At 37.7% G+C, this 18130-nt stretch overlaps 1 protein-coding gene across 1 annotated transcript; it reads left to right on the plus strand.

The window, feature by feature from the left end:
* The first annotated feature begins 8668 nt into the window (after positions 1 to 8668).
* On the plus strand, positions 8669 to 12345 carry LOC102810025 (low affinity immunoglobulin epsilon Fc receptor-like). The gene is made up of 4 exons (XM_006822169.2): positions 8669 to 8789; positions 11225 to 11561; positions 11680 to 11753; positions 12057 to 12345. The coding sequence occupies exons 1-4, from the start codon at positions 8732 to 8734 to the stop codon at positions 12062 to 12064; spliced, it is 477 nt and encodes a 158-aa protein (XP_006822232.1). The 5' UTR covers positions 8669 to 8731; the 3' UTR covers positions 12065 to 12345.
* The last annotated feature ends 5785 nt before the right edge of the window (positions 12346 to 18130 follow it).

Consider the following 18130-nt stretch of genomic DNA (forward strand, 5'->3'; position numbering starts at 1 on the left):
TAGAAGCATTATATGATGACGCGCTACAACATGCACCACCAGTTTACTCAGTGGAAAGGATTCTTTTGCTTAGAAGGTGAAATGGACGTAGGTATTCAAACTGTTTCAACTGGGGGAAACTAGAGCAAAACTAATTAATAAATAATTGATGAATCCAACTGCCAGTGATGGTGTGCACGCCAATGATCTTTGAAATTATTATGCCACAAAACATGTGTACTCATCTAAGTAAGTATGTTCGGTTGCAAACTCAACACACAAAGCTTGCACCATTCAATCTTGATTGAGAAGCTGATGAGGTCTTCATGTTTCTGCAGAAGCTTTCGGTATTTGAGGTGTTAAACCTAGGTCACAACGGAAATACTACTGCTGCCACTAGCAGCAGTCTTGACAGTAGGATCTCATGCAGCTTCCATTACAAGTGAAATTGAAAAAAAAATCATTATGTATGTGAATGATATCTTCTCGAGATAAATTCTCTGGGATATCTAATGGCAGCTTGGTTGATACCATATCAAAAATGCCTTACCCCCTCTACTCTTCCTTACACGTTTTGTCTATTTTTACCTGTAGTGCTTTAAGGCATGACAATGACCTAAACATCACAACAGACAGCTTCTAGTTGAAGATTCACTGTGAATCTATAGATATGGATTGACAATACAGACTATGACAGGCTGACATGGATGTACTTCAAAGTTTGATAATCAGGTTGTCGTGCTGGTCCCGAATATCGGAGATGAATTGATAGATTCTTGGCCACCATGCATGCCATTTACAGAGATTCCCACAATTCTATCACAGAAGATAAGCAAGGAGGACCAGGTACCAATATAATATTTATACGTCAGCACAACATATGTATCCAATACCCTGGCGACAGTGAAGAAACCCAATTTTCAAATCTATATAATCTATATCTTCAGCCTGCGTCGTACGCGTGTACGAGGGAATACTAGTAAACTACTCCAGCAAAAGGGCGTTCATAGTTTATGAACTACTGTAGTAATTAAACAAATAACACTCCAAGGCTTCAATAACTATTGATTATGTATATAATAAACATTATCTGATAAAATATAAGTTTGATTCGTTTATCAATTAGTTCAAATTTAACGAAAACATGATGAAGATGCGCTTAAGTGGCACTGTTTAACTGGACACGTCTCACTCATCTCAACAAAATTCGTGGCTGAGCGCGCGGTCTTCATACATTGACACATTCCTGGCGTATCTGTTTTGATGCTCGTTCTCGATTAATCCAATAATGGAAGCACACCATTAAATTGTCTGCTATAGTAAGTTTCCCTCATTGCAACAACATCAGTATATAATGAACTGTTGTTGAATCAACGTCATATTATTATGTTACAATTATGTTACGAAGTATATACATACAAGGAAGAGCTAAAACCATTGCAACAACAAATTGCAATTACACAAAACTTAAGGTAAATGCTTTTACTCATATTTCTCTCAGAGGAACCTATGGTAAAAGCGTTATAATGTTGACAAAGTGGCCACTATCAACTAAAAGAGAACAACTATTTGCTCGAAAATTAGGCTGGAAACCCCAAAGTCAATATCATTCCCAGGGGGTGGGGGTGTCTGAATAAAATATGCTGAAGTAAAAAAAAAACGCGTCAAAGGGGTGTCATTGAGTTATTTGACGCGTATACGCGTGTGCCGTCTGTAACTTAGAATATAGTAATAAAGTGTGTTTTGAAAAAGAAATCTCATGAACTCACGTTACCTTACTTTGGAAACAGTATGATTTTAGTATGCATATAGGGTATCTATTTTAAGTTTCTTCACTTTCTAAAATGGGATATAAGTTCATGTTTAGAGGCTTTTTGAAAAGCTATACTTCAGCATGGGTACCAGGTCTTACTTTGAGTAACCCCCCCCCCCCCCGCGGGATATTATTATATTGCTCAGGAGTACAATTCATAGCAACATGAGGTCGAGGTCGTATAAGTTTTGTCAGGGGGTATGTTTCACACTCATGCATTATATATAATGACGTTTCAGAGTTAGATTACATATTCAATATGTAAATCACTCTAAACTGGTTTTATCCAGTTACAGGCACATTGATCATATTAGCCACAACTAGCGTGTTCTGGTTCGATGGGGTAGTCATAGTAACAACAAAATGTTATAACACTCAGGAGTCTTGTCGATGTTGTAATGTCTTGCTCTGAATGTCAATCAGCAATGAGAACGTTTCAATAAAAGATAGAAAAGAGAATAATAACTTTAATAAATGAAAATCCAGTAGCAATTGCATTTATGTTTGATGCAACCTATAAAGTGTATGATAAAACCTTTTTGGAGTATAGTAAATGAATAACGCACAACCCCGGGCTGCAAAAATCCTATCTAGTCGATCTTATGCAAATAATATTATGAATAATTTAATACACGCACGTTACAGATCGGCCACTCCTGTGGGAACAAAGCACGCGGTTTGAATAGATCTCTATCGTAACACTGTCACATGAAAACTCTTATATTGATAATTGAGGTCATACAATAATTCTTAGTCATACAGTTGTCTGTAATCAATCCAAATGTGACTTACCTATTTAGCATATTATATCATTATACCTTAGTAGCTCATAATAGCCATTCAGTGTGGGTTATATTTGGACAATCAATTGCAGCAATCATGGTTTCCAGACTAACTTTATTAATTGAAATATGGGCCAAGGTTAACTCTAGCTACAAATTGAAACATAATTAAGATGTTAACACGCTTCTGTTAACCTGTGTCGTCATACGAATGATGTGACGCCCACGTGATAGAGAGACACTATTCAAAATTCCGTCCTGTTTTCGTGTAATTATTTAATCGCCGATAATCTCGGAAGCAAACATTCGGGTATTTTCACACAAAGGCCATAGGAATACATGGTACAGCGGCGAGTGTCTTGGCATTATAGAACGTGAGGTAGATTATTGTGTTAGTTATCATTGTCATAGTTTGCTTGGTAGTGTGTAATGGGAAAATATGTCCTTCCATTGACATTTATGGTTACACATATTTTGCTTATCTACAATGGCAACGACATTGTCGTGTATAGTTGCTGATAAAATGTTTTTTTTTTCTTTACATTTCAAAATAAATCGAATTTTGGCTCTGTTTGATATGTGGCAATGATAGACCAATTTTACCGTGATTGTGATGTAACATATAATAATAAGGAATGTGTCTTTCCTGTAAAACCGTTTCTGAATCAATGGGGTCATCTCCTGAACCATGATTTTCACCAAAAGTTGGTGCCTGGAATACCATTATATGAATATTACAAGTAACCCCCACCCCCGAGGGGTTGGGGGAACCTCTCTTCAGAAATTGTTGCTCTTAAATAGTTATAGAGCTGAATCGGTCTCTATTTCTGCTCTTACTGTCTTTAAACCATATTTGTCAACACCATATTAGGTGTCAAATTACCAAATTGGTAAAACGGTCTACTTTCTGGACTGCATATCATCCATCATATGCTATGCTAATGTTCTGGTTATTTTAAAAATACACAGTTTCAAATATGTAATCATAGTTTGGGAAATAAAACAGATTATTCCAAACATTTTGCTGTAAATATTTGAAAAAAATATCGAAGTGCAAGACTCGAATGTCGTAATGTATAGTGTATATTTCATTTCATATTTTTGGGTACCCTCCCCTCCACCCTCCCCCGTTGATGTTGAGCAACGATTCTGTGCTAATGCGGGTTTTGTTACTTTTTCACATTTGTAACAAGTGGTGGTTTTCCAGATTTGTAAATTATGTGTTTAGTGAGTAGTACCAACAAGAGAGGGAGATAATATAATTCTTAAGTGGTGACAATAGGTGAGTAGCCCCAACAAGAGATGAAGATAATACCATCCCTGAGTGATCCCAACAAGAGATGATGATAATACTATCCCTGGGTGGTCTCAACAAGAGATGATGACAATACCATCCCTGAGTGATCCCAACAAGAGATGATGATAATACTATCCCTGGGTGGTCTCAACAAGAGATGATGACAATACCATCCCTGAGTGATCCCAACAAGAGATGATGATAATACTATCCCTGAGTGGTCTCAACAAGAGATGAAAATAATATTATCCCTGAGTGGTCCCAACAAAAGATGAAAATAATAATATTCCTGAGTGGCACCAACAAGAGAGGAAGATAATATTATTCCTGAGTGGTCTCAACAAGAGATGAAAATAATATTATCCCTGAGTGGTACCAACAAGAGAGGAAGATAATATTATTCCTGAGTGGTCCCAACAAGAGGTGGGGATAATATTGTCCCTGACTAAACCAAACAAGAGATATGAAGATAATACCATCCCTGAGTGGTCCCAACAAGAGATGAAGATAATACTATCCCTGAGTGGTCCCAAAATAATATTATTCCGGATTGGTCCCAGCAAGAGAGGGAGATAATATTGTCCTTGACTAGTCTAAACAAGAGATGAAGATAATACTATCCCCGAGTGGTTCCAACAAGCGATGAAGATAATTCTATCCCTGAGTGGTCCCAACAAGAGATGAAAATAATATTATCCCTGAGTGGTCTCAACAAGAGATGAAAATAATATTATCCCTGAGTGGTACCAACAAGAGATGAAGACAATTTTCCTGACTGGTACTAAAAGCGATAAAACTAATAATATTCTTGAGTGGTACCAACAAAAGATGAAGATAATATTATCCCTGAGTGGTCCCAACAAGAGATGAAAATAATAATATTCCTGAGTGGTACCAACAAGAGAGGAAGATAATATTATTCCTGAGTGGTCCCAACAAGAGATGGGGATAATATTGTCCCTGACTAAACCAAACAAGAGATGAAGATAATACCATCCCTGAGTGGTCTCAAAATAATATTATTCCGGAGTGGTCTCAACAAGAGATGATGATAATATTATCGCTGATTGGTCCCAGCAAGAGATGGAGATAATATTGTTTTTGACTAGTTCAAATGCGAGATGAAGATAATACTATTCCCGAGTGGTTCCAACAAGCGATGAAGATAATACTATCCGTGAGTGGTTCCAACAAAAGATGAAGATAATATTATCCCTGAGTGGTACCAACAAGAGATGAAGACAATATTATTTCTGACTGTCACTAAAAGGCGATGAAAATAATATTATTCCTGAGTGGTACCAACAAGAGATGGAGATAATATTGTCCCTGACTAAACCAAACAAGAGATGCAGATAATACCATCCCTGAGTGATCCCAACAAGAGATGAAGATAATATTATCCCTGATTGGTCCCAGTAAGAGAGGGAGATAATATAGTCCCTGACTAGACCGAACAAGAGAAAGAAAATAATATTATCCATGAGTGATCCCAACAAGGGAGGGAGATAATATTATCTCTGAGTGGTCCGAACAAGGGATGGAAATAATAATACCCCTCACTGATCCCAACAAGACAGGGAGATGATATTATCCACGAGTGGTCCCAACAGGTGAGGGAGATAATATTATCCCTGACTGGTCAAAACAAGAGATGAAGATAATATTATTCCTGAGTGGTCCCCACAAAAGAGAGAGAAAATATCATTCCTGAGTGGTCTGAACAAAAAAGGAAGATAATATTATCCCTGAGTGATCCCAAGAAGGAGTGAGATAATATACTTGAGCGGCCCAAGAGTGAGAGTGATCATAGTATTTGCCCAGTAGCCCCAATGACAGGCAATATTATGCCGATATGTAGTCGTTTTCAATATTTTGTTAATTTTTGGTCTAATTCTGCTCTTTTGATTATTTGTACACATGTTGCTAGTAAAACGAATTGTTAAAGGTCATAATAATTCCATGTTGCTAAGTAAGTACTGTTTTACTTTATTTACTTTATTTATAGTGGTTTCGTCACATAGTGTTAATGACGCATTTTAACGTGTGGCAAAACGTTTGTTGATATGTACAGGTATTTGAGAAACCACCACAGTGGAAACCGGTCTCGTGCTGTCGCTATGCCATAGTCCCAAGCATGTAGACAACCATGCTGTTAAAACCTACGTCGACAATCACTGTCCGTGGTGAGGTTAACCAATCAACAAACTTACTCTATTGGTGAAAACTGTCCGCACTTTATTTGGATATTAATTTAAACAAGGGGCCCGCCTATACTATGAAATGCTTCATTGCGGCTCTGTATGCTTATTTCAAAACGAATCAAAAATTTGTCAAAATTTCAACTGCGTTGTGTGGGGATTTGTGAAATTATTACGACTGATTTGGTAATTTATCACTTATTATAGGAAAACGTTTCAAAAATGGACAACTTAAGGGTAACTTAATGGAGTCAACATCCTTGGATGACCTAGAATGTTCACCTATATAGCCATATTATGGATTCAGTTTATTCGATCGGTCTATCTTATCCTGCCAAACTTTAATCAACTTAGAGTTATCTGCCCACTATGTTTGTGTGTACGTGACTGACATTGCGTTATGGGTGATACTACATCAATGTCATTCTTGTTCCCTTCCCCTCCTTTGATGTAGCAGGCTCTGTACTACGCAGTGTGCATTTATCTCAGATTCTCATAATCGAAATCGTGCATAGTCAACTTCATCATGTTCTAGCCGTTTGCAAAAAACTGCTAACTGTACATCATATGTGAATATCAGCAAACAAGCTTCAACAGGTTTTCCTAAATGGGAAGTGCATACAAGCTTGAGGTGACTGTCAGAGGGAAACACTGTTTATCAGATGCCCCAAAATTCAGTCTGGTGTACTAACCGATAGCATCAACATTGTTCTACCCTGTGTAAGATTAACGGATCAGGGCTTATCAAAACTATGTGATACAGAATGTGGCCAATAACATCATTAGAATCACACGAGAACACAATACTGTAAAATCTCCCTCCTCATCAGATTGACAGATACTGTAACCAGTACCTTTCTAAGGAAATAATGTGGGTGACCAGCAGAAACTCTGCTTGCCAGAGAGCATAACAAGTATGCGATAAACGCAAGCATTGGGGAGTCGTATTGAAAGCTTGCTCATGCTACCTAAGTATTCAGTGGTAGACTCTATACTTTGGAATTTGAAATATCCTTCTGAATTAATATCATGGCCAGACCCCTAATTCAATGTTGTTATCACGGGGTCCACTAAGTCGGTAGAGCCAAATTGATTACTGAATTTGCTTTTAGGACCCAACTAGCATCAATTTGAAATTGCTGCCCCATGCACCATATGCTAGAACATGGTTGTAATCTGGACAAGTTTTCATGGTGGTTTTTATAGATTATGCGTGCTATTTATAATAATTCCAAGACTTTGATTATACTTGGTAGCTGTATAGGGAACAAGGATGCGCCAAGTACATCCTGCTCAAGCTGGTCAATCTGTCCATCTTAGTACTGAGCATTACTGCGCTAATTCAGCAGTGTATCGCACAATGTTTGACCATTCGTACGTATGTTATATTGATTAATACCTCACACACAATATCAACCACTACCAGGTATACATGCTTCTTGTTGATGTTCATTAGATTTACCAAAATATGGGTTTACAGAAAGTAATCTTCAGTTCACCTTGGGCCATTGTGATAAGTAAGTTTAATTAAATGTGTAACCTTAACGACGGGAATTAAAAATAATCCCCTCAACAAGAACAATAATACTAACTAATGAAAACAATTTCACTTCATTTGTACATTGTGCCGTTTTGCCGTTGGTGGGTGTAACATACATGTGTTCGTTTATCATTCCTCCAATTATGAACTACACAACGAAAATCATGTGTGTATGCGTTTGCACATGCAAAATCGAAGAAATAAATTTATGATTCCTGACAAATAATTATTACAATAATTACATTACATTTTTCATGAGATTTCTCATTTCACGGATCAAATAAAACAATTTGTCCAAATGACTGGTACTAATGGCGGACTGTTTGTATCGGGCGTACACGTGTCGTCGGGTGGTACGTGATATTTCTTACGTAATGTATACATGGAATATTAGAATCAGTTTATGTATCTAACACAGTCAGCTGGCGCACACGTGATAATAAAATAAATACGATATTTACTATATGGGGGCCGCCATCTTGAATGACGCATAAAACTAAATAAGAGACAAGTTGTGAAACGCGTTTTTCAGATTCCTACAAATCAGGACAAAAATACCAATCTTTCACAGAAATACGGTCCGTTGGGGTTATATTAAGCCAACCGATAACAAAATTCGGCCGAATTCGTCGTTTTTGTGTGGAAAAATCCCTTGCATACGAACACCTATTTACGCCAAGAACCTAGAACACTTTCCTGGGGGTATTTAAAACTAAAAATTGGCATTCCAGCCCAGCAGCCAATCAGCGACGGCCTAACGCTTAGATGACAATTTCGGTTTCAAATACCCCGGTTTATATGGTATGCGTAATATCGATGTCAACAAATCAATCAATGTATTGTGCATCCTGGGCATTTCTGTGGGAAAAAACACGCGTTTTACACAGATAACGATCATGTGTTAGAACAATAAATTGAAATAAGCATAGCTGGGAAGTTGACATGTTCTTTATTTGTTTTTTTCTTTTTCTTGTGACGCCCAATGTGGAAGGCGTGACGTTCACGTGATAGAGCAACATGTTGTATGCAATACAAGACCATGCGTACGTACAATACCGGTTATATAAGCATCTGGGAAGGTTTGTTATTTTCAATTCCTGACTCCAGCCTTGAATCAAGATGAAGTCTATCATTGCTATCCTGGCTATATTTTGCTTGGCGGTGTGTAATGGAGCAGGTATGTTTCCTTCCATTGATTTATATAGTTATACGCAAGGTAGGAATACTGGTCTATCATCAACTAGACGGGTACTGTCATTTCCATAGTCACTAGATAGTTTTAATGATATCATCAACTAATATTTTATAGTCGAATACCATATTTTGACACAATAGCTGCCCAGAATGTCTCGTTTGCAGAAGACGTGAATCGTTCGCCGTCATCGCGTAATTGCGAGCGTTGCGTTTAGAAGCGTGGATGCCACGGGATGTTGGGACTTATATGCACGCTTCTTAGTGGTATTACAAGTCGAATGTGATCAGCCATTAAACGAACGATAGACCCTCTGGGTTCTATGAACGAACATATTCGTAAACATACAGTAAGCGGATCAGTAAGCGTTGAGTTGAAGCTTCGGACGCACCACACACAGCGCCCTCGACTTGCGAGACCCGCGAGTCGCATACCTATCAAATAATACAACATAAAATAATGCTCTCATTCTAAGGGTGACAATCACCTAAATCATCTCCAACGATATTGTTGTCTAGATTCATTTGAGCCGAGTGACCACGGGATCTGTGAGACGCAAAATAGTATCCAACATTAACAGTTGAGCACATTATAATCTAATGCTTCATCTGTCCATATTTGTCTGATTGGCTGATTTTGAAAAGTATTTATATGTCACCTATTGTGCTTTGTTTAACCTTGCTGGATGACATACTTCAAAGCCATCACATTTACTGTTTTTGCCAAAATAACATGATCGAGACTAGGATAATGGTGATATTTCCTGTATAGCGACTGATGATGTGATCAGATATACAAAGCATAGAGCACAATATCTGTCTCTCAGTGTTGGCCAAATATCCCAGCCCACTAGAGTAACGTAAAGTAGCTACTGTCAGTCGAGTGTTGGAAGGTCACCGAAGTTTGTCTCTAGGCGATGGTCGAAGCCCACAAAGTAACATCTAGTGTCGGAATGCCTCCAAGAGAATTTAAACTACTTAAAATCTCAACAAAGTTTAGTTGAGAATCTTAGTCTTCATTTCATTTTTAGTGAAATATCCAAGGTAAGGTGATTCATATAACCAATCACGTGACTCGTGTGACACATGTTGCTATTGAACAGTGTTCCAATGTAAGCGTATGGGAGGGGTCACATGCAATAAATGAAATAAAAGACACATTATCGAGCGATAATGGCCAGTACCTTAATTACTACATAGTACAGCACACACAAAAAGTATCAGTATTATGAAATCACATAGAAGTCTTGAATTGAAAAAGGCCGACCATACAAGTATATATATACTTCAATTAGAAACTCATGGACATTTACATCCAAGTGAATCACGCCTATGAAGGTCTTAACAATGTAGTTAAAATCTATTCAATGGTTTTCAAATTGTAGTAATAAAAAATGCGCATATTTAATTAATATAATAATTACAATAACATAGCGTAGCAAATTTGGTTAAAATTCATTGAATGGATCTAGAGTTGTCTGTAAATTATAAAAATAAAACATCATTTACAGGAAAGACCAAATTATTTGTTATCTAACACATACAAAATACAGAAAAATGTGCCAAGATTTCCCCCATTAAGTGACCATTGCTGGCGCAAACACACATGTGTTTCTGTGCACTACAGAGCGAATTGGTTAAGAGATTACAGATGCAAGTGAAGATGGGAATATGTTTCATTTCAAAGTAGGGGGGACATCGTATCGTCCAATATGAAATATTATTTCTCTTCAAGTTTTTAATAAGCAGCCTATCGACTGAGATAGCTCAGCTGTTGGCAACACACATTTCAATCAATGAACTGAAGATATCATTAGAAAATGAACAAATCTGAGAGAGGTCTACCTGAGGTACCTATATGTATAGTATCAAAGCAACCAGATTTGAGGTTTTTAACAAGAAGTCAAAATATACCAAAAATGACAAAAATATTCATCAAAAATAGATATCACGAAATGAACAAATCTGAGAATGGTACATATACACCAAGTACCAAAGCAATAAGAATTGTAGTTTTCAAGAAGAAGTCGAAAAAGTAAAAAGTTGACATAGACGACAGATGCCGGACGAGGGACGACGACGAACGCTAACGTATGATAAGCTCCGCTTGACAACGTCAACAGTGGAGCTTAAAATTACGGAATGTTTAAACTATTTAAATAAAAAATCTCATGATTGTAAGCAATTCGAAAACCAAAAATGAAATGTCAATGATTGTACAGACAGACAGACAGACAGACAGACAGACAGACAGACAAAATATGAACAGTTCAGGGGCTTATTGTTCTTATTGCGCTTTGACTTCCCAATAAGTTGAATGATAATGTTTTTTTTATTTTACAATCTCTGAAATTGAATACATATTAGTATGAGAAACAGTATGCAACTATTGATTCTGAGACAAACGTCTTTATTTTGCAGAGGTTGGTTCTGTCAACTACCAGAGAGAAGTGAGCTACATTTTCTTTGATGATGAAGTTGACTGGTACCAGGCACGTCAAAATTGCAAAAATATTGGTGGGAATCTTGCGACAATTTCCAATCAAGCAGCAAATGACGTCATCGTGAACTTCTTAGACGCCAATGGATTCTTCGGAAGCGAGGATACTGGGGTATGGATTGGCTTAAATGATATCGATCAAGAAAATGACTTTCAATGGGTAGATGGATCTACTTGCTCGTATACGAACTGGGGTAATGGGGAGCCTGACAACAACAATAAGCAAAATCCCGCTGGTCAGGACTGTGGGCAAATAAGGTAAGATTTTTTAAATTATATGTATACGTGTTTTTTTCAAGTATTTTTGTGAGAGAAATTATAAGATAAACTGCACATTGTTGCGCCAAAAAATCATTCATTGAGTTATATTTTTTAGGACTTCGTCCATGGCTTGGGACGACGACTACTGTGCATGCATTAGAGCTAAGGGCTACATTTGCGAAGTAGAAGGTAAGAATCAATTCTTATTCATGGTGAAATTGCAATTTGAAAATATAGCTGCTTCGCAACAAGGTACAGCAGCATGGCAACAATCTTGTTGGTGGCCAACGATGTTGCATTCGAGTAAATGGGTGTATGTTCCAAGTATGAGCTCTTTTCAACATATATACTCAAACTTTCTACCATGTTGATTTCATACAAACATAATTTCTGTGAGGTTTCCTTCATCAGTCATCAATACAAATGATTGTTAACATTTTATGCCGCATTGCTTCATGCCTTACCCATGTTATTGTTTGTGCTTTTTTTCAGTTTGCTAGGCCGCAGATCATCTGGAATGCACCAGTTCGATGCTGTAACCACAGCACATCTATTAATCAATGCCGATATCACTCCAGTATAATGCACATACACAAATATGAATTTATATATTAATTAATTAATATCTTTAATTTTAACTATTTTTAGTCATTAATCCCGGTTAAGCCTTTAAATTTTATTGTAAATGTCCGCAATGCAAGTAACAGTGTCCAATTAAATAAGTTATCGACTTTCAGTCATGTAAATTAATGAGAAATAAGATAAAAGTGAACACCATGTATGTTTAAGGCTGATAGTGTTAATGAAGGTACCTGAAACTGAGTCAAACCACACTATTTGTATCGACAGTTACCATAACAAGATTATGTATTGACTTTCTGTATAGAAAAAATACACGACTGGGACGCAATCGTTCAGATATTGAATGACACTGAAGACGTATGTCCGAGTGAAGTTTGATATCAGAACGATGCACAGCACGGGTGAATTTTCTGACTTACAACACATCAACCATACCTGAAGAGTGCACTGGCCAAATCACATTCAATCGATTATGTTTGAATAAATGTATGTGTTTTTTTTTAAACCAGAAAATGTTCACATAACATTTACAGACTGGGGATATTGCAAGTGAGCGACACACACTGCATAACAACTTATTTGTAACTACATTTTAAACGTGACAAGTTTTGACCACTCAGACATCGAATTTTTGGTGCATCAAGGAACAGGATGACGGCCTTTGAGCTTGGAGTTGCGTTTTCGAATCCAGTGGCCTCGTACCATAGCTTTAACATTTTGTATTTTCTATACTTATCTATTAAACAGTAATATTTGTGTGACTATATGACGGAAAAACAATATCTAGATAATGCTCGGCACCGGATTACTCTATCCGAGAATTCCCCACAAAAACAAAGAGATAGATCTCGTGTAGTGCTGTAAGTAACAAATACATTTGATAGCTAGCTACCATGAACATATAACATTCACCGCTACACTACTTTTACTTTGGCCGCATGCAATATTTACAGATAAATGTACGCAAGTATGAGAAAAACGAATCGGTGCCAAATAACAGAATACATGCAATATTGATGCAGCGTAAGGTGCAAGCGTGATGGCTTGAAACGATTTCGGAAGCGACCGCATGCTTTATTTTAACTACTCTTAAACTCTTGATGTTTAAATGTAAACCAATTTGTTTTATACAATTTATAAAGACATGCCAAAAGCAGACGACATTTCAATTAATTTTACATACGGTTACTAGAATATTGCCCCACGTTGTATTTTATGAACCCCCAAATAAATTACATGATGCTGATGTTGGCGATTCTGGGGAATGAATGAACTAATAATAAGGGGGCACTGTGGATTGCTTTTTGTGTACTTGATTTGTGTTAAATCATCATATAAAAACAACAGGGTATGATTCATCATAAATTAAAAACGCTGTTTTAGCAGCAAATATTGCTAAAAAAAATAGTCAACGTTATCTATTGAAAATCCTGTTCAAATCAAATACTAGTTAAGTTTATGAATATCCGCAGATATCCACACTGCTGGCAACTCTCCAATACTCTAACACGCTATGCTGAACAAGAAACAACTAACACACAATTGACAATTTAGAAAACATATAATTAATCACAGTGACTGTAGCCGGCACTGAGTGAGGAGAGCAGTTTTTGTGCTCCATAAGCTGGAAGACTGTTTAGGCTGCTGTATTGTGTGAACATACTATCAGGCATTGATCGCTGAGAACACATGTCGGGCAACAAACCCGCAACTAGCAACATCGCGTGAACACTTTAGATAGATTCATGGTTGAAAACGCAAGGCAAAGAACGGGAATAGCTCATGATCAAGATGCTTTTCCACCTGAGCATGGACACAATAGCGTGGATAACTATGTAAAACAGCAGTACTGGCCCCTTTACTTCACTAGCCACCGTAGTATATGAGCGACACATGGGTCACAATCGTCTTGACCCTGAACATCAGTTACATCATCATTATGACATCTCACAAAGTCTCATTAAATGTGAAGTGAAGCTTCTACAACAGCAGTGTTTTCACAATGATGCATGTACAAAGTTTCGGGGCAACATGTATCCCAAATTTTCCAAGATGTATACCTTAAATGGAGCCATGCAGAAAATTACAAGTAAATCTTCATGGTCGGGAAATAGGATACCAAATTCTAAGTTTGAATAAACCTAATTGACGTTAGCCTGGGTGGACATATCCTCAGCAGTCTCTGTAGCATAAACACAATTGATGGATTTCAGGACTTATCAGGACATGTATATATAAACAAGCAGCCTGTCGGCTGAGATAGCTCCGCTGTTAGCAATGCACATGGCAATTAAAGAACAGAAGATATCATTAGAAAATGAACAAATCTGAGAGAGGTCCACATGTAGTACCTATATATGTAATATCAAAGCAACTGGACTTGCGGTTTTAACAAGAAGTCGAAAATATCACTTTTTACCAAAAATTACAAAAATATTCACCAAAATTAGAGACTTAAAGATATCATTAGAAAATGAACAAATCTGATAGAGGTCCACATGTAGTACCTATATATGTAATATCAAAGCAATTGGACTTGCAGTTTTTAACAAGAAGTCGAAAATATCACTTTTTACCAAAAATGACAAAATATTCACCAAAATTAGAAAATTAAAGATATCTTTAGAAAATGAACAAATCTGAGAGAGGTCCACATGTAGTACCTATATATGTAATATCAAAGCAATTGGACTTGCGGTTTTTAACAAGAAGTCAAAAATATCACTTTTTACCAAAAATATTCACCAAAATTAGAGAATTAAAGATATCATTAGAAAATGAACAAATCTGAGAGAGGTCCACATGTAGTACACCTATATATGTTATATCAAAGCAACTGGACTTGCGGTTTTTAACAAGAAGTCGAAAATATCACTTTTTACCAAAAATTACAAAAATATTCACCAAAATTAGAGACTTAATAGTCGATTTGTTATTTCTTAAACCTAGAAATGTTGTTTCCTATGGAGTTTTTTTAATGATTTACATTCATATGGGACCAAAGAACAATTTTAGCTTGGTTGCCAAAATTGCAACATTGGGCAACTCTGCTAATTTGCATAATCCAAGATGGCCACCAAACGTCATCTGGAAAATTCAACTCTTGACCCACCTGTCCTACTATAGTGCGTAATACCTCTTTTTTAAGGTTTTGTGTGTAGAATTCATTTCTGATGTTATTTTTTTATTTGCAGGTCAACTTTTAGTGCTAAAGGTCAGATCAAAATTAACTTTGACCTTTATTATTTTATTTATTTATATTTGAATAGCAGTAGCGAATAAACGTTTGAAATGAATTCGTGTTTTTTTTTCTAATTTTACTGTTTTTTTCTGGGTATCAGAGATGACTGATGCTGGGAAATGCCTCCTGCCAACCTGCAGCAAGTCTGGGCGACTAAAAACATTCAAATTACAGGCCGTGCCAAGACTTATTGCATGTGCAACAGAGCGGCATGATGATGAAACCCTTACTAGAATGCAGGATGTTTTGGACTCTCAAGGAGAGGATGCATCAGTAGAAGTTCATCAAGGCTGTTACTATTCATTCACCTCTAAGGATCATATTAAACAAGTTGTTAATAAGAAGAGAAAGGAATGTTTAATAGATAGTGATGAACCTCCAGCTGCCAGAATCAGAAGATCACAAGCGACAGAGTTTCATTTTAAGAAACAATGCTTGTTTTGTGCTGCAGTTTGTGAACCTGTTAATCCTAAACATCCCGATAGGTGGGACAGAGTGGTACAGTGTGAACAAAAGGGTCTCAAAGATGCTCCACCTTTCAAGGGTGTTATACTACAGTATTGTGATTATCGAAATGATTTGTGGAGTCGAGAAGTTGCTATCCGCTGTCATGGGGTACATGACTTGTCTGCAGCTGAGGCACAGTATCACGTTCGCTGTTATGATGAATTCAGAAAAATTCCCATGCATGCTGACCAGAGTCCAATGATTGATGATACTGCATTGAAGTTGCTTGTTGATGAGATGTATACTAAAGGAAAACTATGTACTTGGACTTCTATTGAACTGTATGATAAGTATGTGAGTCATGGTGGTCAGTTGTCACGAAAGCAAATGTTTACCAATCTGGTTACGTATTTGGGTGATGATGTGGCGGTGCTTAAATTACATTGACGGTTGTGCATCTATTGTTGGTTTTCGGGAGTTGGACACATTAGATGGGGACAAAGAGGATGCTTTGGTCCGAAAAATCAAAACTGAGGCACGTGAAATTCCTTTCAATAACAAAATATATGATCTTGGTGACTTTACATTTGCCAAAACAAAAGAACACACTAGTGCCACACTGCTCAGGTTTGTCTCAAAGCTGGTATCACATGGTGAAATTACAAAGGCATCACTGAGTTTATTACAATCAATACAATATCACATTACCAATACACGAAACCAAACAGCACTTGGGTTGGGTGTGAAACTATACCACAAGTTTGGTAGCAGTGATCTCATTCAAATTTTGAATGAACATGGATATACTGTGTCATATGATGAGGTGTTACGATTCCACAAGTCAGCAACAAAGTATGTTGGTGATAATGCTGCCACACTGCATAGGATGATGGGACTCACGCAAACAGTTGGAGTCGTATTTGGTTGGTATGATAACTTTGACTTGCTGGTGTCAACCCCAAATGGTCGCCGTGAGACACATGCCATGGCCACGGAATTTCAGATGCATCCTGCTGGGATCATTGAGACTGGAAACATTCAGACGGGCATCAGAACGATTGTAATCCCATGCCTTACATCCAAGCAGGCCAAGTCTGTGGGTAATAGCAAGGCCAAAACAATTATACAATACACTGGCCTTAAGAAAGTAATTCCTCCTGCTGTACCAGTCTGGTGGCTGCACAAGAAAAAGACACAGAGTGGCTCAACAGCTTGAGAGAAGGGCAAGATGCTATGGAGTGGAATGGTTTCAACAATCAGCTAGCCAGGAACCATGGCATACTAATACCTGGCAGCACGTATATATTTGGTCCTTTGATTGATGCACCTCCTTCCCACTCAGACACGATACTTACAACCCTGACATACATGCAGGGGTCGCTGGTCGACATGGGAATGACGTATGTCCATCTCACTATGGTATGCTAGAACCAGCCAGTGCAGTCCTATAATGTAATCGCTCATCCTGGTGGAATGCATATTATACAGTCATTCCTCAGCAGCATTGGAAAACTAATGCAAGGTTCAGCACTGGAAGTATATGTGGCTGCAGGATATGGAGGGCTGACAGGCATATTCAATGGCAAATCCTGGGCGAAAGCAATGAGAGCCTTCTGTGGTGTGTCAGCATCAATCTTGAAGCATTTTCTATTCTATTCCAAAGACATTTGAACACATAGAGAAGTACTTGGACAATGCTCGCCTCCATCCCACTGGCCGACACTGGGTAGACAACTTTATTCTTCCTACACTACTTATCCACCAGTTTGAACGTGCAGAGAGAGAAGGTAACATTTACTTGAAGCAGCAGTCCTTGGAGTGAATGATGAAGTACTTCTTCTATGCTGGCCATGTGCAATATGCTCGCTATTTGACCCAGTACCTGCTGGAGATGCGCAGACATCATGCCATAGAAGCTATGCCAGACCTTGTCTGTCGGCACCATGATGGATATTGGAATGCTGTCTCTGATGACCAGTTTGGTTAGCAGACTGCTATTAAGATGGGAAAAGGAGCTCTCAGGGGAATGACACTGTCTGCTGAGCTTGTGTGTGAGTGGATTGATGCATTCCCTATCACTGTACATGTATCAGACTGTGTGGATCGTATGTACTCTGCTTATACACCAGGCAAAAATGCACAGAGACAGCACAAAGAAGAGTTAAAGCATCAACGTGTCTTGAATGCAGAGGTTGAGAAGTATCCTCACCCACTAAAAGATCATCGACCTCATCTGTACAATCCAGTCACTGGCCAAATTGCCCCCTCTGTTGTGAATGTTGCTGACTCGACTGCG

This window comes from Saccoglossus kowalevskii, chromosome 4 (assembly GCF_978046115.1).
Source record: "Saccoglossus kowalevskii chromosome 4, keSacKowa6.1, whole genome shotgun sequence".
In the NCBI taxonomy this organism is placed as follows: Eukaryota; Metazoa; Hemichordata; class Enteropneusta; family Harrimaniidae; genus Saccoglossus; species Saccoglossus kowalevskii.